Source organism: Lagopus muta, chromosome 2 (genome assembly GCF_023343835.1).
Source record: "Lagopus muta isolate bLagMut1 chromosome 2, bLagMut1 primary, whole genome shotgun sequence".
In the NCBI taxonomy this organism is placed as follows: Eukaryota; Metazoa; Chordata; class Aves; order Galliformes; family Phasianidae; genus Lagopus; species Lagopus muta.
The window spans coordinates 24,632,432-24,657,515 of NC_064434.1; the positions used below are offsets into that span (position 1 = coordinate 24,632,432).

A 25,084-nucleotide genomic window follows, 5' to 3' on the forward strand; every position below is an offset into this window, starting at 1 on the left:
TTTGGTTACAGGTGATTCAAAAATGGTATCTGTGTTGAGATTTGGTCAGTGATTGCATCAGAGCAAATAGTCAACTGTTTATTGTAAAGAAAATCACATTCACTTGAAAAAGTCAGATGCCATGGTTTGGTATGGAATAATAAAAACTTCACTAAACATGTTACTCTGGTAATCACAAGTTGTTCTGATCAAAGAATCATAGAATTGCTTAGGCTGGAAAAGGCCTTCAAGATCATCAAATTCAACTACAACCTAATCATACTACCTCAACTCCAACAAACCTCCACTAAATCATGTCCCTGAGCACCACATCCAAATGGTTTTTAAACACATCCAGTGATGGTGACTCAACCACCTCCCTGGGGAGCCTATTCCAGTGCTTAACAACCCTTTCTGTGAAGAAGTTTTTCCTGATTTCCAACCTAAACTTACCCTTGTGAAACTTGAGGCCATTTCCCCTTGTCCTGTCACCTGTCACCAGTGAAAAGAGACCAAACCCGCTCTCACTGTAAGCAACTTTCAGATATTGGAAGAGAGCAATAAGGCCTCATTTCATCCTCCTATTCCCCAGACTAAACAGCCCCAGTTCCTTCAGTCTCTCCTCGTAGGGCATATTCTCCAAGCCCTTTACAAGCCTTGTTGTCCTGCTTTGGACCTGCTCCAGCACTGCAGTGTCCTTTCTGTACTGAAAGGATGCATTAGAAGAAAGACACTAGTGACTGGAGATTGCCAATGAAGAAGCATCATTTATTTTTCAAAAATGATCATAAAGTAGAAACTTATTTTTACTGTGTAGGATTTTGTTTGGGACAGATTACTTTTTCAAGTGGATGCAGAGTGAATTTTGAGTGTAAGCAATCAGTATGGCCAGTAGGTTATGGATCAGATCCAGCTGCACATGCACTTGTGATATCAGTATAATGTAAACATGATAAACTGTGAACAGGCTTAAATGCAAGTGGAGAGGACATCTATTTTCATCTTTTTATCTTGGTATGCTTCTCTGGGTAAAGGTGTTACTGGCCCACTAACTTCCTACTCTCCAATTCTTCACAAAAATCACATTTCCCAAAGGCAATGGGTAAATTTGCATCTCTGATCACATCACTTAAGTCAAAGAGGACTTAAAGTTTTGTGGAACAGGTTTATCTCGTGTTTTGGTTTAGGATAGTCAACCATTAGCAACACACGAGATATTCTTCCACTGTAAATGAAGTATTTAATTACCTCCTTCTTGTTCAAATTCTACTTTTAAAAAAGGGATAAAAATATTGTTAATGCTAAGAAAGAAAATTTATTCCTCCTGGCTATCCAACTCTGAAGTTTAAAAGTTGCCACTGCATATTTTAAAAAATTTAAAATAAAGCTTAAAGACTTTTAAGACTTTGATAATTCTCCCTGAATAATACATGAAATTAATCATACATTTACATACATCACATATTCATTTTCATTTAGCAGGATAAACAACGGTATCCCCCTAAGAAAACCTGTTATTTTCTTACATAATCAGAGTATCTTATCTTGCTCCAGACCTACAACCATAACAAATGTCCTATATTCCAAGACTCCAGGAATGAGCAGAAGTAACAGAAAAAAACAGAAAAAAGTTTGGCTGAATTGAAGCTTTTAACGTAATATGTCTGCAATTTTTTCACAGGCATGCTTTTATTGCAGGTATAGCTGTGTTTTTTTTTTGTTTTTTTTGTTTTTTTTTTCCTAATCAATCACTGCTGACTTTTGTGACCAGTAAGAAAATAATTAGCTGACTCTGGACTGAATGTTTTAAACAGGTATTAATGATAGCTTTTGAAAAAAAAAAAAAAAAAGGAAGGAAAAAAAGGAAGGAAAAATAGGAAGGAAAAAAAAGGAAGGCTATGAAAACAGAAAAATGGAAATATGAAACATAAATAGACTTAAGATTCTGTAAGCTATTTCTTCTCTACAAGATACCTTCTCTGTATCTACATTTCATTATCTCCCTGCTCTGGGGTCTGAAAAGGAAGCTTGCATGGTGGAGAGGGGATATAATACCATCTGCAGATTTAAGGATGGAAGTGTACGGAACAAGAAGCACTTCTGCTGTATATTTTTGGTGCATTCCATTTATTTTCTTTTTCTTTGAAATGCTCAAAATACTTTCTTGTTGAATATGGGGGAGAGGTTTATGGTCACACAAAACTGAAGTTTACTGGGGAAAGCTACTGCCTGGAGGGCTGAAGAAGTGGCAGCCAATAAGATTTAGTTCCAAATCCTCAGATCTTTCATTCCTACAGGGAATGACTTTCCATACAGTAAATTTAAAAATCCTGCCTCTGCAGTATGTTTCATTACACCCTTTAAAGATGGCATTTTGCTGTAGATGTGCTGCAGGTTCAATTACCCTTTCCTGAAGTGTCACTGAATTTCCTGAGAGGCCTTGGGGAGAAGTAAGGTTTAGATAAAAAAACAAGCACCTTTATTTATATAAATGAAAATGACTGAAGTAGAAAAATACGCACTAACTTTACAATACAAAGACAAAACAAATCTTTGCTCCCTTAGAGTTTCTTCCCCTACCTTTCAACTAAAGCACCCTCATATAAAGGAGAAATGTACAGTCTTTCTGCATGTGTTCATATATTAAAAAAACCTTAATATTACCCACTGGAAAAAAGCTGTTTTTTCTTGACTAATAGTGTTCTTAGAGAAAATTGTTACTGTTGCTGTTTGAGTTTTTGATACAGAGCTGGGACAGAAACTCTAATTTGTGATCCAAGTCCCTCATGTTCTTTATTCCAGCATTCCTATTTCCATCTTAAACAAGGAAAGATGATGGTCACAACTTATTTACATCTATTTGGTAACACCATCATCAAAATATGAAAAGAAGGCTGATGTATAATATCTCTTAACATTCTTGCATGATAGACTCTACTGCATTAACAGGTGAATTTATCATCAGTACATAAATAGAAGGTTTTGGATTAGAGCCTTCAACTGGGAAAAAACTGGTCTCTGCCACTCATGCAGTAAAGGATTATGTATTTGTTTTGCGTGCAAGAAGATAATATGGAACAACACCATATAGTTTCTGAACCACATGATCCCAGTGAACAACAAGATACAGCCATTTTGGTACTTAAACTGGGTTATGAGTGCATACAATCAGAAATCCAAATGCTATTCCTCTGATATGCAAAAATTGCTCTTTCATATCTCAATTCCAGTATGCCATGGTAACCTTTATTCTGTCAGTATCCTGAAAAATGTGGTTTAATGAGAATGGAATGCTCTAACTTCAGGAGTGCCTGCAAGGATTAAAGCTATATAGCTGTTCACCTCAGCAGTCACACGCATATTTGGAAAGTTCTTTATCGTTCTACACAGGAAATCAGAAAGCTCCTTCAGCCAGTTTGGTTCATAATGTTTGAAAATGAGCTTCTGCTTGTTTTATTTTATTGCACGCAAGATAGGCTAGCACTAATTCCTGATTCCTAACCATGCTCATCTCCTAGACCATAGTTCTCTGACTGCTGTCTACATACTGCTTTAAATACTAACTGCATTTTCATATACAATGTAAATGAACACTTAATGTGCAGCAGAACCAGACTGAATGTCAAGATTTGTTTCTTGGTACAATACCTTTTTTTTTTTTTTTTCAGGAGGTAGTTTTGCATTTGACATTTAGGAAGAAAATAATAGAAAATTACTTAAGTCTTTTATCAGGAGAATACATCGCACCTAGACTTGTGGGTGTTAAATATGCATAATGATGACAGAGCATTTGTACAAGAGTAACAGTGTAGTCCTAAATGGCACAGCCAACGAAATTAGTTCAATACTTGCCATAGGTACCTGGCAATTTTCAGCCAGAAGTTATCAGTGAGACAGTGCTATTTTATGCACATTACTGACAAAATCAAGATCCTCTGCCATGGGAAACACTGTAGATTGTGCAGGTGACATGAAAAGACTGAAGTGCTAACTGTGACCATATTCAGTGTAACACAGTTTTTAAAAAATGTCGCAGTCCTACTGACACATGACTTGATCATCTAGCCCTCCATTTAAAGTTATCACTTAAATTCCTGGACTCATACCTTTTCTCTTCTGACCCGTTCTTTTCTAATACTTCATGGGAGTATGTTCTTGATTCTGCAGGGGTCATTTATTTGTATTAATGCTACTTTACGTTTTCCACCCAGTTTGTTGGGAAGGAAGAAAAAAAAAACAACAGATAAGTTGTTTCAGAGCCTCAAGAATTACTGAATCATTGCAAAATTATGTGATAACAACCCTGAACCTCTATTACAAAGCTTGCAATGAACATGCAGAAATAGCATTTTATTTTAATACTTGACAAGTTCTGTGGACCAGGTTAAGATAACAGTTTGATATGCACAGAAGATGAAGGATATCACTTTTCAGGAATCTGTAAAATGAAATATTTACACTGCCTACTTTTTCAATAGAAAATAATTTTAAACTATTTTCAGATTATTTTAAGAAAAATGAACTAATCTTCTACATATTGAAGATTTCAGTGGAAAAACAAAGATGGAAGTGCTAGATTTCGTCAACAAGCATTAAAATTACATCAAGATGACACTGCTGTTGAATCCTGAACAAGATTTCTTCAGTATGCACTTCTGAAAGTTAGTGTTCACAAAGACTCCCTGGAGAGTCCATGGAACAGGAATGGTCCTGCCAAAAAGTGAACCCAAGTCTCATGGCCTCCTTTGGAGTTTGTTTTACTGTAGCTGAAACATGAGATAACCAGAACATGAGAGATCATAGCCACTTCTTTGAAAGCAACATGTTTCTACTCAACAGCATACATTTAGAGATGATTCCAGCTCCAGCCTCCTGATCTAGGATGTTGATTCCAGAGATGTCACAATCTCCTTTAGGAGAGAGTACTAGTCAGGAGGGTGAGAGGGTAAATTTGCATAGCGCTCTCTATTATTTAGCAGATAAATCAATCCACTATTTACCCTGTAGGAAAAAAAAAAAGTCTTAAAATCTGGGTATGGTGTATAAAAAAATGGAATAAATCAGGAGAGCAGGTCCTGGGGAACGCAAATATAGAAACACATGTGGTCAAGAAAAAAAGGTTCAAAATACGTCCCAAAGTAAACAATTTGCTGGCAGGAGCAGTGAAGTCTGGTCTTTCTTTGAGAGACTGCACCAAAATGGAAAGTAAAGAGAACTTGAACATATCTGATCTAAATAAAGTGACGTGTCAATGAAATAGAAACCGACAGTTTGAATGAAAAGAAGGTAACAGCTGTAGATTGGGAGCAAGAAAGGTAATCAGGAGAATTGCTACTGAGCCTGTGAGTTGTCACAACCAAGAGGTGAAGGCACACTGCAGAGAGGCCATAATGTTTTAACACTGATACCTTTTTCTGTTCATTTGCTAGCAAAGAAACCCTTTGGAATCTGACCTCTCCATCCCCTCAGTCATGTCAAGCCTGCTTTCTGTACTTTTGCTCAGGAGGGCTCCTCTAATCATCTCTCTTTTTCTGCTGTCACTGCTACTATTAGTGGTCAACCTGGCCCCAAAAACACAGCAAACATAAATCAAAAAGATGAGTAAAGGGCACTAAGCATTTTTTGCCCTTACTCACAGCAACAGAAGGGTGAAAGTGTAAAGACATATTTAAAATGCCAGTTTACAAAAATTAAAATTTCAAAGAAAGACACATAAAGCAAGCTATGAGAAGCGAAACTAGAGAACAGACCTAGAAAGCATGGCAGGGAACAGAGAAAATGCACTTCATTTTATTAGTAATCAAAACCAAATCCAAGCAGGTAGCTTAATTACTGAGGTTCAAGGTCTAGGTTTTCCAAGAATTTTTTGTTACCATCACAAAATGTCTTCTCTCAGATATTTTCTTCATTAAGAACTGAAAGTTATGGGTGTCATGATGGAAACATGAGAGTATATAGCTAAAGAACTTGGGTGTGCTTGGACATGAGGATTACTTTGGGTATGATGATAAATGTCATCATAGTCAATTAATTTTTCGGTGTCCACTTTTACAGGAAGTGTGAAGTCATGGGCACAGTCCTTTAATTGCACTCAGCTTTCAGTTTGCTATATGCTCCCTATGAATCAAGATTTCAGACTCATAAGTAGGAAACATCACAGGTAATCAGCATCTCTGGTTTATGATTGAAATATTCTAGCACTGCTTTTTAAAGTCAAGTGGACTCTTGGTTCCTGTGTTCCTTGAGTTATACACTAGCAGTTTCATCATCTATTATGACATCATTGATACGTTTGCTGACACTCTTTACAGATTATCGTATGCCAAATTGCTATTAGACTCAGTTACCCAGATCATTTAATCACAGTTAAACTTCAATCTAAATTAGGTTTTATTTTCCTTACTGCATAGCCAGAGTGAAAAAAGATCCAATTTTAAGTTGTGAAATTCCTTCAATTCTGAGGTTGTTGAATGGTTTGATTACGACAGAAATACACCTGAAGTTCTTCCAATCTTACTGTTCTACCTGTGCAGTGTTGATAGAGCACATTAAAATTCACAGCAGTCCACGTACTACAAAATTCTGCCCTGAACAGTCACTGTCGTCATATGTTTTACTGTCTTCTAGTTAAAGACTCCAATAAAGCACATATTTAGAGAACTCCTCTTCAGTTAGTATTCTGTGCCCTTATCAGGAAACTTGACATCACTGAATAAAACTTTAATAGACGCAAAGAACACAATAATGCAAATAATAAAGAATGCACATACTTTAAAATTAAAAATATATTAACAGCATCTGATTTGCCTATGAATAAGTTATTTCCTGATAACTTTAACGTTTATATTCATTGCTTATTTCCTGTAATTACAAAGACCTAATCTACGTAACTTATTTAACATCTGAATACTGCCCATACTTTCATGGCACAATTTTATTAATCTCTGGTCAATTATTTTATCTCTTTCCTGCCACCTGTCCCAAAAAGAGCTACTCTGCTTAGATAGTTAAGATGCATATAACAGCAATTAGGATAACGCTTTAATTTGATTTGCCATATAGCTTTCAATGTTATTAGAAACACAGACATTGCTTTTAATTCAAAACAAAACAGTTTCTTTTCCCGTAAGAGGAAAATTTCTCCTTATTATCTTTACAAGGTCACTGTACTGCATACATTTGGGAAAAGAATACTACGCTAGAGTACACTGGAGTGTACATGAAATTCAGGAATTGCAATTTCTAGCTCTTCTCCTTGTTTGCTCAGTGACCTTAGATAATTTTTTTGTATCATATGTATATTTTGTATGGTATGGTTTCCTCACTGTTGAAATGAGACAGGAACATCTACCTCCCTGGGGTGTTCTGCGATGTAATTAATAGCCTGAATGGTAAGAGGAAAGTACTTTAGATGTACTTAGCAGAACATCCAATGGAAATGAGATAGTTATCTTTGAAATGAGACCACTGAAAACATGAGAGAACCTCCTTGGATAATTGAAGTTGTGCTGACTTTCTACTAAACCTCAGAACTTCCTCTTCCCTGAAAGGATGGTTGGAGGCAGAGTACTAAGCAATATTTGGAAACTTTGCTCTACTCAGACTGACACTCGCTACTACTGACAAAGCCAGAATTTAACCTTGTATATCCATTCAGAAACGACAGTGGGCCTATTCTCATATTCTGATTGGACAATATATTCTATTTTAGAAAAAAACCCACAAGATCAGGCTTTGCATTTTTTTTTAAATGACAGCATATACGAAGTTATTCCTATTATTTTATCTCCTTTTACCTATGTGAAAAGACTGAAGCATACACAGAACTTTTAAAGCTTGCTGTCTATGTATTTACAGTTTCAAGCAAAGAATAACTAGAGTGGCTAGCTTTCAAATCAAAAATTGTACCTTCATAGGTACATATGAAATCATAGAATGGCTTGCTGGAAGTGAGCTCAAGGATCATCAAATTCCAACCCCCACTTACACTATGCTAAATATCACCTGTTTTAATACAACTAAACACTAGTCTACATATGTAGTACTTATGGCTCAAAAACTTGAAATGCCAGGAAACTCTCTGGTTTAACGCTCTATTTTGCAGACTTGGCTTAGATGTTCTAAAGAGCTGCTGTTACTGTGTTTGACTCTCTTCCCTTCAGATAGGCTAGCAAACTATATCACATGGATCCTTCAAATTTACCATGTACTGTGACCCATCCCGGCTTAAACTGGTCATGAAGAAACCATGCGACTGCACTGGAGTAGATGAAATGACTACTGTGGCATAAATAACATCGGCATAATGAGCAGCAGTGTTCAGAGGATGATTTCTTACAAGGCTTCATTCACTTCTGCAGTGAACATCTGCTGCCCAAAGAACAGCACTAAAGTACACAAGTAACTGTCCTGGGAAATGCAACATAGGGAGGAGACATTAGTGTTTCTCTGAGTATGAATATCACACTATGAAGAGCATTCTATTTTCCTCTTATTTTCAGTAGAAATTAACATTCTATTACCCTATGGTGATAGACCATGAAGTATGTAGTGATATCCCAGGACTATATAGATGATAATCACTGCACATATACCAGGATAACACAATTTTCTGCATAGGTTCTCCACATCTGCTGCTTCCATGATGAAAGTGAAATTATTGCATGAAATACTACGTCTGATGGTTTTACATTATTTACTCATTCTGACATATAGAAATTATTTATAATTCAGGAGTAATTAACCAACATTGCTATAAATTAGGAGCATTCCTTTCTCGTGTTAGATGCACTTTTTTTTGTTTGCAGTATAGCAGCAGAATTATTGAAGTCCAAAAATTTTAAAGTATGCAGCCAGTTGAAAGAATGTGACAGATTTAAATACAGAACATTCTGAAGAATTATAACTTAATTAAAACAGTGATTTGACAAGACTGAATTAACTTCAGTCTCATCCCTACAATAGCCATCACTGCTGAATTTAAAATGTGCTTGTTTTACTGCAGACTTTCAAAATCCCATTCTTATGAAAATAATAAATCTCATCTGAGGAAATAGATACTATCTAGGAGACAGCTAAGGTTATTCCTCCAGTAAGAGATTTGATAGAAATTTGCAGGAAATTGAGGAAGTTTTTTTTGACAGTTCCTTTTGTCCCATTGAGTAGGAACTGAGGTACACAGGACCCTTGATACCCTAGTTAGAATACGAATGACTGAAACAGAATCAGAATCAACAGAAGGCAATTTATATGGCATATATTCTGCTTGCGTTCAGTGGAAGTCTTCAATGACTCCCATTTTTAGTAGAAGAAAAGTGGAGGTATGTACCAGAAGACTCAAGAGCACTTCAGAGTTCCCAGAGCTGGTTCATCCCAGAGATAAGCTCACCTGTATAATGAACAGGGGAGATTAGATGCCTACATTCCTACATTGATCTGGACAGCTTGGGGGAGACTGGTATTCACACGCATGCAAATAAGAGTGATTTGCAGAGAGAAACTGCTGATGTTCACGCTGCACGTCTTGGAGACACTCTTCCCATTTCAAACTGACTCTAGTTTGAACTGGAATCTATGCCCACAGACAGTGTGAAAACAGCTTTTAGTTCACTTTCAAACTAAACATCTTTTACTTTGAACTCACTCATGATGGGAAGAGAAATATATGAAGATAATTGGTAAATCTGCTTGGAAAGCAGATCCTGTGTTAGTGTAGTGGCCAACAACAAGCTCTAACATGCTTTCTGGTTGCACTGTTGAGGCTCAGCAGGAAAACTCTACCACACTAGGATAATCTGACATCTGCTGCCTCTTGGCATTTCAGCTGCTGTTCAGCATCAAGGACTTATAAAAGAAAAAAAGAATAATATGATCTTACAGTTACATAGAGCTCAGCACAATCTCTAGGCCTAAAGCAGACTAAAATGGTAGGCTTTAGAGGCTAGATCACTTTTTTTTAGAGAGAATCACAAAAATCAGGTTCAGAAAAGAAGCAAGCAAGTGGTCGTGTTCTAAAACTTACCTTTGACATACCTACTCAAGGCTAAGATACTTCAAGATCTAGACAGAATATAAATTTCCTTTGGTAAATTACCAATGATAGCACATATCAGATACCCAACATAAAAGCTCAAATTGTTTAAGTGAACAATAGCAAAGCTTTATCAGTTAGTGTTAACAAAGACCTTGCTTGTGATCACAAGCTACATAAAGCCAAACACTGTCATGAGAAGAATCAGACATTTGCTTCTTAATTTTATGTATCAGTTTCTACTTCATAGGAGATCTTGATTTCCAATGCTTGAAGGCTTAAATTTGGATATGCAAAATAAACAAATAAATAAATTAAAATTAAGAAACCCTTACCATCCTAATCTTAATGGACGTTAGGACTGTTGGTCCTAAGAAGAAGTGCAACTGCTTCTAACAACTATTTTTTGTGATAGCAGGCAAAGTATCACTGCAGAACACCAATAATTATATGCAGGAAAAAAAGCAGTCTCACGCAACTGGTGATGTGGGGGTGGAGGGAGGCATCTCTAGTTTGTGGAACACTCCTTCCCAGAAACCAGCAACCATCCAGGACATGCTCTCCCTTTGGAGGGCTGGCCCTTAAATGAGCTTAGGGAGGGGTGGACCCTAGGTCCACGTGGGTAAAAACTGCTTGCACCTGTTCTTCCTGGGTCAGCTACTCTCTTCAACAAATGCTCAAACATAAGTTCTGGCTGTGACATAACAATTCCCTTACAAGGAGCGAGGACCTACAATATCAATGTTATTATCAGAAAGCAGGATAGAATTTGGATGTCATGGCGAATAAATTTCTTATCTTCACCTGCAGAGCAATTGCTAAGAAGGGGCTTTTCAAAATTCACAAAATCCTTTTTCTCCATATACTGCAGAGCATCTTAATCTGCTTTTTTTGTCACTTCCACAAAGTAAACAATCTAGGGTACGTTTCTTACAAGGATGGTAGTTAATTGAGCTTCTCTATGAAATGAGCATGCTTAATTTCATAACTGGGTGTTATTCTTATATAGTCTCATATAGTAACATGCCTTCAACTAACCTATTTTTCTATCAAAATTTCTGAAGTTTGAACCCTGCATATACTCTTCCTAAAATTTTATAACTACATAAATGAATTACTAGGTAATACACTCCTCAGAAATAAGAAACTCACAAAATTAACAAGTAAGATCATCAAAAATTAGTGGAACATCAACGTACTTTTAAAATTATTATCCCTATAAATCCCTACAAAGAATTTGTTTACAAAGTACTGTTTGTGTAGAGCATTACTTAGTAAACTAATTGTCATCACAACTGCTAAACTCTCACTGAATGACTGGCAGAGAATTATTTGTGAAATAGTCAGTTAAATCATTGTGGCAGCATTATAAAACTTAAATGGTTGGTATCTTACGTTAAAAGGAATTACACTGAACAGTTAAGCTCTCCAATTTTAATTAAAGATGGAATTATTCTAGAATTGAATACCAGTTGTTTATAAGTGAGTCCTTCATGTTAAATTGAAATACAATATCCACTACAAAATGTAATTAGAGAAAATGAACACTTTAAAAAAAAAAAAAGAGAAAAAATCCTGAATAAATGACAGTAAATAAAAATGATCCAAATATAATTTTTTTTCCCAATTCCTTTACTGTATCCAGAGTATCTTTGTCAGCTATCATTAAATGAATCAGAATGTAAGGGCTATTCTAATATTGCTGAATCCTGTGGGACGTTTTACCACCCTGAAAATTGTAAAGGATACAAAATCATTTCCATGAAATGAACAGTTTCTCAAATGCAAAAATATCTCATTTTATTTTTTGTCAATGAAATATTTTTCAATTCTAGACCAAAATGACCATTCTGATTTATTTTTTTATTTAGTTAGAATAAATCTAATTTGCACTTAAACTGAAAAATCAGAATGTTTTGGGTGGGGTCTTTTCCTTGATTTTTTTTTTTTTTTTTTAAATCAGGCATCAGAATGAATTGTGAGAAAGGAATCCTGATGGTAAAGACACAGTAAAGTAACTGCATGAGAGGATCTCTGCTATGTATTTTTATTCATAGAACGTACCTATTTCAGGGAGAATAGCGGGATTTTACTCAACTACCTCAGAAACGTCTTTGCTATTGTCCTGGGAGATTTTCTGGTTGGATTTGGAGGAGATCTAATTCTCAGGAACCACTATATCAGAAACTGAACAAGGAGTTCAAGGCAATTAACTCAAGGTGTGGATTGTACAGTGGGAAATAGTATGTCTTGCCTACCCTCAGACAAGTAACTTAGGCCCTTTCATTCTTGTTACATTCAGAAAGCTGAAATTTGAGAATGACATGACTTGCAGATGGGCTCTGCTCTGAAACACTAGTGCGATGTTTTCATCTTTGTACAGACATCCCATAAATCCATAAATCTGAACAACTTCTGAGAAAACCTACAATGCAGACAGTCAGACTTCACCAACTTTCTAAAAGGAGCTCAGAGGAGACCAAGACAAAAAATCACAACAAAATAAAACCAAGAAAAACAACACCTGATATTCCTCAGGAACCCAGATAGAAAGAAAAGTTACAGTAGACAGCTTGCACAGGAGTACCACCGTGCTTTATAACACTTAACAAAATACAGAGTAAAAAAAGATCTGCAAATGAACTGGGATGAAAGAAAGACTGATGATTTCTGTGGGATGCTGATACGTGAAAGGGTGGTTTATTTTATACAGTCTGATGGATATAGAAGCCTCACAATGAATTGCAACACAAATCCTGAAACAGAACTAGAGAACTGAGACGTACTAGGGAGTTAGGGTAATAAAAGAAAGCTATATAAGGCTGAGAAGAGGGGACACCAGAATGCTTATTTGTTGAGTGGGAGGCAGTGGTAAGAAAAACACAGAGAGAACACCAGAATTTGTTTGGAGAGAACAAGCAGCAGAAAGAACCTTCAGAATTCAGAAAATGAGAAAGTTAAGTGTAAATTCTATAGCTGCATATATTTTGGATTACCTCCTCAGATAAAGAGTTGTAACTCTAGGTTGCAGAAAGTTCACATTCAGGTTTCCACAGCATGGAGTTAACAAATTCATTAATCTGTTAAAGTGATGCAGCAGAAGCACAAATACTCACATGTAAATCTGTTTCTGATTTCATAAAGTAGAAAAACTGCAATTTGAAATATTATTCTGCTTTTACTATGTTAACTGTAGGTTACTGGCAAAACTATTCCAGAATGTTGTATCTGAACGCCAGCTCAAAATGTAGTTTACGCAAAAATGTACATTCACAGTTATCAACTATGTAATTTGAAACAAATCTAGCAAAGTAAAGCCAGACATTTTGAGTTTGTTTCAGCCATATAATGGAAAACAAAACAAAACAAAATAACTTCGTTCAGAGCATAAATTTAGTCATGATCTGACTTCTTGAACACTTTGTAAGCCTTAGCTAATTAGTTCTCACTAAACACCTGCTGGGAAAACAAGTGATATTCTTCTAGTTTTACAAATGAGGGATTGGAGGAAGAATGACATTACTTTAAATGGCTTGCCCAAACATACAGAGAATTAGTGTGGAGAAGCCTAGTTAAAAATGTAACAGTGGCAAATTCCTACTTCTGAGCTCAGATTGGGCTTTTCTGCACTGCCCAAAACCTTAGCAATGCATCTAGGAGGAGGGATGATGTACAGGGAATCCAGAAAAGGCTGGAAAGATATTTCACTGTAAGTACTAGAGTATATATAAGTTGCTAATAAAACAAAGGGTAACTGAAGCACAAATGTACGGATAAGTTATTATTATTACTTGTTTAGCACTGGAAATGTGCTTGACTGCACATTGTGTAATGCAAATCTATTACAAATACTGATTATACGAAAAAAAAGAGCTATTTCTGATTATGCATTGCAATCATTTTGACAGTATCTCAGGAATGTCTTATGATTGCTGTACAAGTACAAAGGAAACTACGACTTTATATTATGGTGAAATTTATTCCACAGCTGCACGAATAAAATTATTTTTTCAAGCAGCAAACCTTATGTAACCTCTTAATGTAATGTCTACTTGCAGTGCCATTTCTAGCATCTCTCATTTTCATAATGCTCTGGAAGTCACTATGTAAACTTACAGTACTTTATTAGTAACGGTAAATCAAGCATGATAGTTACGTTGAATGCTCCAGGGTCAGTCTCTAAGATGACAACAGTCAGCAGTGCTCTCTTATTTCAGTGAAAATGCCACACAATTCACTGTGTCATCTGATGTTAAAAGCTGCTGAAATCAATTTGATTGTAAAAGGCGGAATAGATTATTGTTAGTCATCAAAACACACCATTAATGGAAGAAAACCGATCTAGAAAATGGGCACATTGGAGTGATATTATCTTTTTGTGTCATGCCTTCTGTCCCTTTGGAAAAGGCATATGGCAGTTCAGACAGACTTAGCAGGTAGAGGTGTGAAGACCACAATGCTCCCTCTGTCACTGCTGCCTCATGCAGCCCAAGGATACGACCCCGCCTCTTGGTGCAGGGAGGGCTAACATGGGGGTACAGAACCCTCTCCTTCCCCTTTGAGAATGTCTACATTTCAAAATCTTGCAAAAATTGCTGGTTGAAGTGATGCACGTGACAGTAATAGGTACACAGGATTACTGACACATCAAGCAGACGGAAACCTACCACTGAAATATATTCAGGCATTGAGCAGAAACTTCACTGTTGCTGTTTAAGCTGATCTATGACTGCGATTAATTTGCTTTGTAATTTTGATCAAAATAAATCTGTCCAATTTTCTGGTCCTACTTCAGTAAGTCAAAACTCACTTTAACATCACACAAATCCATTTAGATTTGGCCTTGGTAGAAGCAGAGAGAGAAAGAAAAGTACGTGGAACAAATTTCTGAGTTGCCAGTGACAGATTTTTCTTTGGATTTCACACTTTTGCTAAAGACAGAAGAGACCTTACCGTAGCTGTCATAAGCCTCTTCACTTGTTCCGTGACCATAGTCATAATATTCAGGCACACTGTAACAGATACAGACAGTCATATTACTATTGCCATGGGTAACCAAACCCAAACAGAGTGTAGAAAATGAAAAGTATTTTAATACATGGTAGCCCCGCTACTTTCAGGAATAATAACAACTTTAAAAAATGCAAAGAGAAAGGTATTAGTGACAGTAATGGCCATAACAGATGACAACACATTTCTTATCTGTTAAGCAGAAAACATAATTGTCTCTAAATATGTAAATCTAGGAGATATGACAAACAGTGTCAGAAATTCTATTTGCAAAAATAAGGTCTGAAAAATGTCTACCCACTTTATTATTTGCAACTGTTATACTGCCAGAAAAGATGTAAATCTCATTTACTTGTTATTCCAAACATATATGCAGTATCAAATTCAGCATAGTTTGTTTTTTTCCCCAAAACAGACTAAATTGTGTTATATGGAACCTGTAAACTACTTATCTTTACTGAGAGCACTGACAGTTTTTCAGTTTTTCTCCTGAAGAATAAAGTGTGTTTCTATTGGTTGGCAAGAAAAGCCTGATTCTCCACAGCCGTCTTCCTTATGCAGTCAATCACACCCATGCAAAGTTTTACACAATACTAATATAAAACACATTGAGAGGTTCAAGGAGTAGAAAATCAGACTCAAAGTAGCTTGACTGTTATTATAATTTATTCTTTGCATTTGATATTTGGTACCTGCCACCAAATTCATGAACAGAATACATCTGTTTCTGGCTACTGGGCAGATCACAAAAGGAATCAGTCTCTAACCAGAAAACCTGCAATGTTCATGATATGATATTGTATTTTTTGTTTCTGCAGGGAGCCAAACAGAAATATAGTGCACTTACATAAATATCTCAGACACAATATCTCCCTTGCCCCGTTGGCCACCCCTTTTCTGATGGAACCCAGGACACCATTGGCCTTCCATGCTGCAAGTGCACATTGCTGCTCTTGTTAAGTTTTTCATTAACCAGTATCCCTAAGTCTTTCTCACCAGGGCTACTCTGAAGCAGTTCTTCATTCTGTTTATACACATATCTGGGATTACCTCAACCCAAGTCCAAAACCTTGCAAAGGAAGAATACATCTTTTATTTCTTGAACACACCTAGCATTCTGTAGCATTCTGTAGCATTTTTTTGCAATCATTCTAGTAGCAAGTTAGATAAAATGTACAGGACAACCAATTGTGAACTGGCACTAATGGTGTCAGAGATAAATCTCATCATATGCACAGAACTCATAGTATTAGATCTAAGAAAATGCTTGAAATTTTCAGAATAGACAGATGACATACCACCTAGCTCTTGTAGAAAGCAGCATGAAAAATCTCATGTAATACAATTTAAGCAATGGAATTTTGGAATGCTATAGGCTTTTCTATGTAGAGAAGGGTGTTGGAATAGCAAACAGCGTTACTGGAGAAGAAACCCAGAAAACTCATCTTCTGTTAGTAGATATTAATATTTCTTCCTGATATATTTTACAAAACAAAGTCAGCTCTCAAATGAATGCATTTTGGATCCAGTCCTGCAACAGCAGACCTGTTTTCATTGGTCACTGAGTAGGGCCTACAGTGTTTACCATCACCATAACATCCAGCAAAAAGTTAAACGTGCAAGAGTAGGTAAAATTTCTTTGTTACATTATGGTTTTTGTATTTTTTTTATTTTTTATTTTTGTTTTTTAATTAAAGAATACTGAATCATACAAACAGGAAGAATGTGAGATAAAATCCCACACAGTGATCATTTGGAACTTAAATATATTAAATACAAACCATTAAAGTAAGAAACAAGCTGTATTGAAACTGTCGAAAGGAAGTGACTGGAGTGATCTATTGTGTACTGCATTTTTGATGTTTATGAACACAATCCTTAACGTATTTATGAAAACACATAGCTTATAGCACAATGTCTAAGTTCTCCAACTTTATGTCCTTGCATAATACTTTCCATGGAATGAAGCCAAAATGGTGTGTCAAATTCCTTGCTAACTCATATTAAGATAGTTTTGAACAATAAATAAATGAGACAAATCTATTCCTTAGTAAGAAATATCTGATTTCAGGTCACATTTTGTGAGCCAGACTCCTTATTCATTAGTCTGCTTTATTTTAAAGCTTTCTGAATATTAACTATAATCTATTACATGCATTTATTTGTAAACATTTTCCCCTGTATTTTTTTTTATTAAAAATGAACAATGAATGTTTATAAAAAGTAGATGATAGAATGTGCTTCTCCATATGTAAGGTTTTTTTCTTGATTATTAACATACAGATAAACATAATCATTTACATTATGCTCAGTTATGGAAGGAAACAATCAGCAAATGAATTCAGCATAAATAAACTTGTTTATATAATTTTAACATTCTCAGACTGTTCCTGGAAACTGTGATCATCGTGAATTCTAGAAACCTCACGTTCTCTTGGCAGTGCTAATTAGAAACAAGACATCATTATCTGTCATTAGCATTCATTACTTTCAAGCAACATGAAGCGTAATTTACTTAAGTACAAGCACCCACCTGAAAGTCGGATGCAATAGATTTTATAAACCAAAAACAATCAACTCATAACAACTTCACAGTTTTTATTCCTAAAGTTTTAAAGCATTGCACGGTACTTTAACACTGGAACTCTGAAACATGGACCACTTGATATGTCAAGACAGACTTTAGTAACCTTCTGTATGTACCAATTACTGAAGTGTTGATAAAATGAGACTAAGAAACTCTTTCACTTCCTCAGATAAATGCATGAGGTCTTGGTCTCTTACTGTCTACTACCCCCCTCTGTCTCTATATCATTTCTGTTAAGCAAACTGCAGTGTTTACAACATTAAATTCTGATAACTGCTACAATTAGATTCTTACTTCCTATGCTAACAGGATCCTACCTAAAACTATTGTGTTTTGTTTTTTTTTTTTCATATGAGATTGCAATTGCAATGGTTATCCCTCATACACAAGAGAGGCAGTCAGCAGGACTTACTACACAGTTGCCCATGGAAAAAGAATTGTTTACACAAAGCAGTACGCCACTTCTTGGAAGACAGGTGAGAAAGAATTCATATGAACTGCAATATTTGCAACTTTTTAAAAACAGTATTTCATAATATTTTGTAGCAGAAAAGTGTGGATAAGTAAGTCATATTTCTAGGGATCTGGGACTTACTGGAACAGTTCTGTATAATTAAGCATTAAATGTATAGGAAAGATAAGAAATATTTAGAATAAAGGAATTTCTTACAGGATTGGGCCTTAAATCATATGGTACTTTACAAAGTAGATCTTTGGAATTAATGGATTAATTTGGTGAACAATTTAGTGTATAAAATCTCCTGTTTTCTGAAAGCTAAATTTTGATAGTATTTGTATTTTTAACAGAGAAGAATGCATTTATTACAATACTCCCAGGCTTATTCGGTTGCTCACCATATGCCTGAAGTCACCTAAGTCTCTTTTACTTCCAGTGTTTTCCTATTTGAGTTCATATTACTGCAGCCCTCCATTAAAAAATAAAGAATTAATCCAGAAGAGTTATAAAGGACAAGGGCATGGAGCCTTCCAGAATGCAAGATGACTGGGTTCCAAACTTTTTGTCAAGTTTGAAATAGAAACTAATCCACCTTTTATTTGCCACAACTACACAGACACATGAGGATTTCTGTTCAAACAGAATCACAGAATAAAGGTTAGAAAGACCACTAAGATCATCTAGTCCAACTATCAATCCATCACCACCATGCCCACCAACCACTAAGATGTTCTTGAACATCTGTAGGGACAGTCACTACACCACTTTCCTGAGCAGCCTGTTCCTATACTACCCTTCCTAAGAAGAAATATAACATCCAACCTGAACCTCCCTGAGTACAACTTTAAGTCATTACCTCTCATCCTATCACTGTTACTTGGGAGAAGAGGCAGACTCCCACCTGACTATAACCTCCTTTCAGAGAGTTGTAGAGACCAATAAGGTCTTCCCTGCGCATCCCTTTTTCCAGACTAAACAATCCCAGTTCCCTCACTTACTCCTCGTAAGTCTTGTGCTCTAGATCCTTCACAGCTTTGTTGTCATTCTTTGGACATGCTTCCAAGCTTCCAGGTCTTTCTTGTAGTCAGGAAATGCAGCACTGAAGGTGTGGCCTCATCAGTGCTGAGTACAGAGGTATGGTCACCTCCCTGGTCCTGCTGACTGCACTATGTCTGATACAAGCCAGAATGCCGTTGGCTATCTTGGTCATCTGGGCATACTGCTGGTTCATGATCAGCTGTCAAGTAACACCTCAAGATCCTTTTTCTCTGTGCAGCTTTCTGGCCACACTGCTCCAACCCCTGATGCAGGGAATTGTTGTGACCAAAGTGAAGGACCTGCCACTTGGTTGTGTTAAAACTCACACAATAGGCCTCAGTCAATTAATTCAGCCTATCCAGACCCCTCTATAGGGCCTTCCTACCCTCAGGCAGATTGACACTTCCTTCCAACATGGTGCCATCTGCAAACTTACTGAGGGTGCACTCAATCTCTGTGTCCAGATCATCAATAGAGATATAAAAGAGGGCCAACCCTAATACTGATAGGTGAGGAACACCACTGATGACCAGTCACCAGGTAGATTTAATTCCGTTCACCACCACACTCTGGGCCAAGTCCTCCAGGCAGATTTTACCCAGTACAGAGTACACCTATCCAAGCCTTGGGTTGCCAGCTTCTGCAGAATACTGTGGGAAACACAGTCAAAAGCTTTACTAACATCTAGATAGATTACATCCATGGACTTTCCCTTGTCTGGGGTCTAGGTGGGTCAGCAGGTCATAGAAAGAGATGAAGATGGTCAAACATTCCTCCCACATGCCTTAGTATAGATTCCAGGAGGATCTGTTCCATGATCTTCCCCGGCACAGAGGTGACATGGACAGGTGAGTAGTTCCCAGTTCCCATTCGTCCTTTTCACCCTTCTTAAAAATGGATTTGATGTTGCTTTTTTTTTTTCCAGTCATCAGTTACTGCTGAGTACTTCCAAATGTAACATAAAACATCGGTAGACACACTATTTGCAAAGGGAATTATATGGAATTTTAGGAATCTTATCCAGTTTTAGAGGAAAAACTTTACTTTAGAGCAACTAAATTTCCATTTTGCTCATTGAATCAAGTAACTGAGAAGTGGCATTTGAAAACAGTTTCTGATGATAAATGCCGTAAGTGGATTGCTGTGAAGATACATAAAATGTCATATTCTAGGCTTCTTGGCTTGATTTATTTCAAGAAGTTGGAAATAAAATACAGGGAGATCTTTATTTATGAACAGGTGGATATAATCACAAAGCCAAAATGAAATATGACAAAGTATAAACACTTTACATTCCGCTTAAAAACTAAGAGAACACAAGTAGCAAAAAAAATAATAAAGAATATCACATTTTACAAAGAACCAATGTAACAACTCTACCTTATTGCCATTTGAATTATATTTATGAATCTCTACACTGTATAGGAATACTTTGATAGACAGGGAGAAATGATTAAATACCCAAACAAGATTTATGCATGTAATGCTGAATAAATTATTCACAGTCCTGCCTAAACATCGCTTTTAAAATAAGGACAAAAATGTTTGTATTAGCTGTGGATATTTTTCTCCAGTACTAGTCTGAAGGAACTTTTTACAATGTTGGTTGTCAAAAAAAGTGGAACTGATTGATTGAATACGTTTATATGATCACTGATTTAAGCATTTATTAAAAATTATTCTATCTTCAAAGAAGATAATTGACATCTCTCCACATTTTTCTTCTGACAACTACCATAACACAAAGCTGACAACTAAAACTCCTCAGTAAGACATTAGAAAATGGAAAATGCAAATATCACTGTGAATTTCTCAAGCAGCTGTAAGCTTTTGTCTTAAGACTTTTCCATATTTACTTCAATTACTTTGATAGTCAATGAAACAGCCAAAGATCTTACTTTTATCCTGAACCTGTAGATTTTCCATAGTTTGATGGAAACCCTTCAAGAGCATTATAGCTGGGGATTCCGTTGGGGAATAGATATTTGGAAACTACAGGCACAGAACATTGAACTACACTTCATCTGCAAGGGATAGGTACAGAAACAACAGTGACACTGGAAAGAGATGACCAATCTGAAGGCTACTGCTATCCATCCCTCACATTCAGAGTAGAAGGTTGTAAGACGTTCACCCCTGAAGAACCTTGGGAGATTTATTTACACTTACATGCTTACACAAGTCAGAGAGAAGACTCTCAAAACAGGTTTTGTGGTGTGTTTTGTACTAACTATTGCGGCACTGTGATAAGGAGTAAGCTGCAATGTTTGGCTACAAGTAGCTCCTTAGGTAGTTTATACCTCACACGAGCAGGCCAGATCCTTCATAGTGACAAAATGAATATCTCTTCATTCTTGTGATACATTTGCATCTTACATTTTTCTCCCCTAACAAATCTTGCATCTTTGCAACAAAAGTAAGGAAACAGTTTAATGCAGAAAGTTCATCCAGTGCTGCACTGGACTGCATTAAGAGATGTACCATAGTCTTTGGTTTATGTACATTTGTATATCTTGATGAAAATGCTCCTGTGAAAATTTAAGATCTGATATCTTTATTATTAAGATATCCTGAAGGAATTATAGAAACATAGAATTTTTTGAGTTGGAAGGGACGTTTGAAGGTCATCTAATCCAACTCCCTTGCAATGAACAGGAACACCTACAGCTAGACCAGGTTGCTCAGATTCCTGACAGACTGACTTTGCATGTCTCCAAAGACGGCGCGTCCATCACCTTTCTGGGCAACCTGTTCCAGTGCCTCATCACATTTACCGTAAAAAGCTTTTTCCTTATATCCAGTCTAAATCTCCCCTCTTCTAGTTTGAAAATATTTCCCCATGTCCTGTCACAACAGACCCTGCTAAAGCATCTGTTCCCTTCCATTTTGTAGCCCCCTTTTTAAATTGAAAGGCCATTACCAGGACTTTACATTACTTACTACAATTAAATACAGGATGCAAAACACATGGAAGTCAGTATCCTATGAATAAATTCTTTATGTACTTAGTGTTTGAAACATCAGATTTACCTTAATTGTCCATAAAAGTATTTCTATCAGTGGTACAAGCCAAGCAAATCAACCTGGAGTGTGAAAATTGGGTACTTTTTTTACAGTTAACAAAACATCTTCCTGATCCAATTAGATTAGCCTGTGTTTTTATCTTGAAATCTAGAGATGACCTCAGAATGTCACCTAGATCACTTCATCTGCCTCTAAGCAGACAAATTTATTTATATAATTTACTTAAATTTGTCTAATCTGGTTTTAACAGGTACACTGAGGGATATTCCCAAGAACTGTTTTAATATTATTTTTTCTCCCTAATGCTTATCCTGAATTGTTACTATATTTTTTGCTGAATCAAAAACTAGCTGAGAGCTTGATAGGATCCATGAAATAACTTGTGTGCCAAGCATAATTATGTATGGCTGGTTTCAGAATTACACTTGTCTGAAAGTGTTATTTTGCCTGCAGCACAGTACTTGTGAAGAAGAAATCTTTGGAATTAGATATACATATGAAGCCTTGATATCTTGTGGTCAAGCAACAGTAAACAGGATGATTTAGAGCTCAGGTCAATACACTCTGCAGATGTAAATAATTCCTGAAGATTTAGCTGGATAAAATATTCTTTGATTTACTTCCTAAATCATTTTGCAGCGTGATGAGCTCTGACTCTGACTCTGAGCATGTCTCAGAGTGAAATGGCTGTATCTTAAGCCACATAAGTGACAAGGGCTGAACTGTGGTCCATGTTATATATCTGCCTATCAGATCAAGGAATATCAGATCCCTACTAGCAACCCACAGTGCAGAAAAGGGAACTATAAATACAAGCTGTATAGTAGATTGCATAAATTTAATAACAGAAACAAGAATAGCCAGGAAAGTAAAGTTTCTTTTCAAAGTCAATAACTTGTGGTATATTCAGCCATGGAGGCTGAAGGCGCTCTTGAAATTTTCAGTAAGTCTATGTCATTATAAGAATGAGAATCAGAATTGCAGAGCCTGCTACAGGTTGAATTGGTAGGTAATTGCTATGAATATACAGCCACTGAGATGCTGCTTTATTAGTATGTTGATTGCAACTATCTGACATAGCTAAACAGACTTGGCAGGATCTATGTCCTAAAACATTTTTTTTCATTATATTTTTGTTATTAGCATTGAGAAATAGAAGTCCACATGACAGCGCTGTTATAGGGATCAACCACAGATAACTGTATCTTTTGAATTAGATAAAATTCAGTTGAATGAAAGCTATGCTTGCAAATCTGAAATTACATGATGCATACCTTTCCTTTCTTCTTCTTCAATACTTTAGGATAAATTTCTATTAGAATTTATCTAACAATGTGTATAAGTCTTCAGATCAAGTAAAAAAAAATTAGAATTGATTTCAGACATAACAACAACATTTTAAGACTTAAGTCTGTAATATCATAAACTTCAGAAACGGCATTTCTACATCATTTTCTTTTTTTTCCTTTTTGCTTAGCATCTGAGTTTGCATTGTGCAGTTGACAGGCTAAAACCAAGTCATAGCCCCAGAATGATCTGTATGTCAGCATGGAACACGTGTCTAGAGGATTGCTGCCTATATTATCATATTAACAGTAAATATTTTGCCAAGAATTGTTTCAATGCCTTAAAACTGGGGTGCTATCATCAGTGAGGCTAGGTCCAAGAAAGTAAGAGAAGCGCCCCTCATATATGTCATCTTGCAGCATACAACACAGATGAAGATACGCTATGAAAAATCCCATGTAACATTGGAGTTGGTTTGTAAGTCAGCGATGATTTGCACTGTTTCCATCTGTCTTTCAACACTGAATTACTTATTCTACTTACGTTACAGGTTTTCTGATTTATTTTTATTTTTTTTGCTTAGGATGGAAGTCATAGACACTTCTTTCTTTATAAAGTACTCACACAACAACTCATTTTACACCAGAACTATAATTTTGAACAAAAACCAGACAGAACAAAAATCAGAAAAGCAAGCCAACCAGCCAGACCAGGAAGCCTTAGCCAATATCCAAACTACTTGGTCACTAAAAAAGAAATGACTGTCTGATGTCTAAGTGTTCAAGCCAGACTATGTGGAAAAGGGAAATTATATCAAATCCAAATTTTAAGCTTCAGAGGACAACTGTTAATTCCTTTCTTTTCCCTTACAGGCACCACTGTTTACACTTCATATAATGGACAGATTATGTACATGTTAAATAAAATATTAAATAAAATATACCCTTTTTGGTTCATCTTCTGACTGGCCAGTCAGTTCCAGACTTCCTCTCTATCTCTTTTAGCTGTGAGACACGGTACGTATGAAACAAAACTGATGATGCTAAGAGAGACACAAAGGTCACTGGAGATGTGTTATCAGAAGGTGGCTCCGATTCACGAGCAACTAATTCACTTCTGCAAAATCATTCTGGTCTTGGCTGAGGAATTTGGCCACAATTTGCACACAGAACGGTCTGATGCCCTACCAGACTTTAACCAAAAAGTTAGATCTTGAAGATCTCACAAAACATTTGATCCTTTTTTCCTGGTGATCTATTGTTCTCAACCTGTGGATCATGGACAGTGGTGTTGGCTCAACAGACTTGTAAGTTCCTGTTTAGAAAATCAAAAATGCACTGTATTTTGAAAATTGACAGAATACTCTTAACATCTTCTGTGCTACAGTTGACTTGGAAAGTAATACTTTTCCCATTTTGGATTTATCATTTTAAGTTTTCTTTTATGAGTTTGCCTTTAGCCCTATAAAAATTGTATTTCTCTCTTTCAATCAATTTTTCTGTGAGAATGGAAAAGGACTGTTGCCATTATGTGTTCTAACATGTTTGAAGATAAGAAATCATTGAAGATATCAGTGTGCTATGCTGCTACTAAGAATGAAAAGGTGAGGAAGCAGCATATCTTTAGAAGCCTGCAGAAGAACATTTATCTTAGCAATGAATACTGGGCAGGT

General features: G+C 36.2%; 1 protein-coding gene across 14 annotated transcripts in view; it reads right to left on the reverse strand.

Moving 5' to 3' along the window:
• KHDRBS2 (KH RNA binding domain containing, signal transduction associated 2) overlaps positions 1–25,084 on the reverse strand; it is a 337,849-nt gene that overhangs the window by 40,840 nt on the left and 271,925 nt on the right. For 13 of the 14 annotated variants that reach the window (XR_007374929.1, XR_007374928.1, XR_007374926.1 and 10 more), the window contains exon 8: positions 14,963–15,021. Coding sequence is in view for 2 of the 14 variants with exons in the window: in XM_048935423.1 (XP_048791380.1) it covers positions 14,963–15,021 (59 nt within the window). In the remaining 12 variants the exon portion in view is untranslated. Of the gene's footprint in view, positions 1–4,262; positions 4,981–14,962; positions 15,022–25,084 lie in introns of those variants that run through there. The other variant, XM_048935425.1, reaches the window with a different exon arrangement.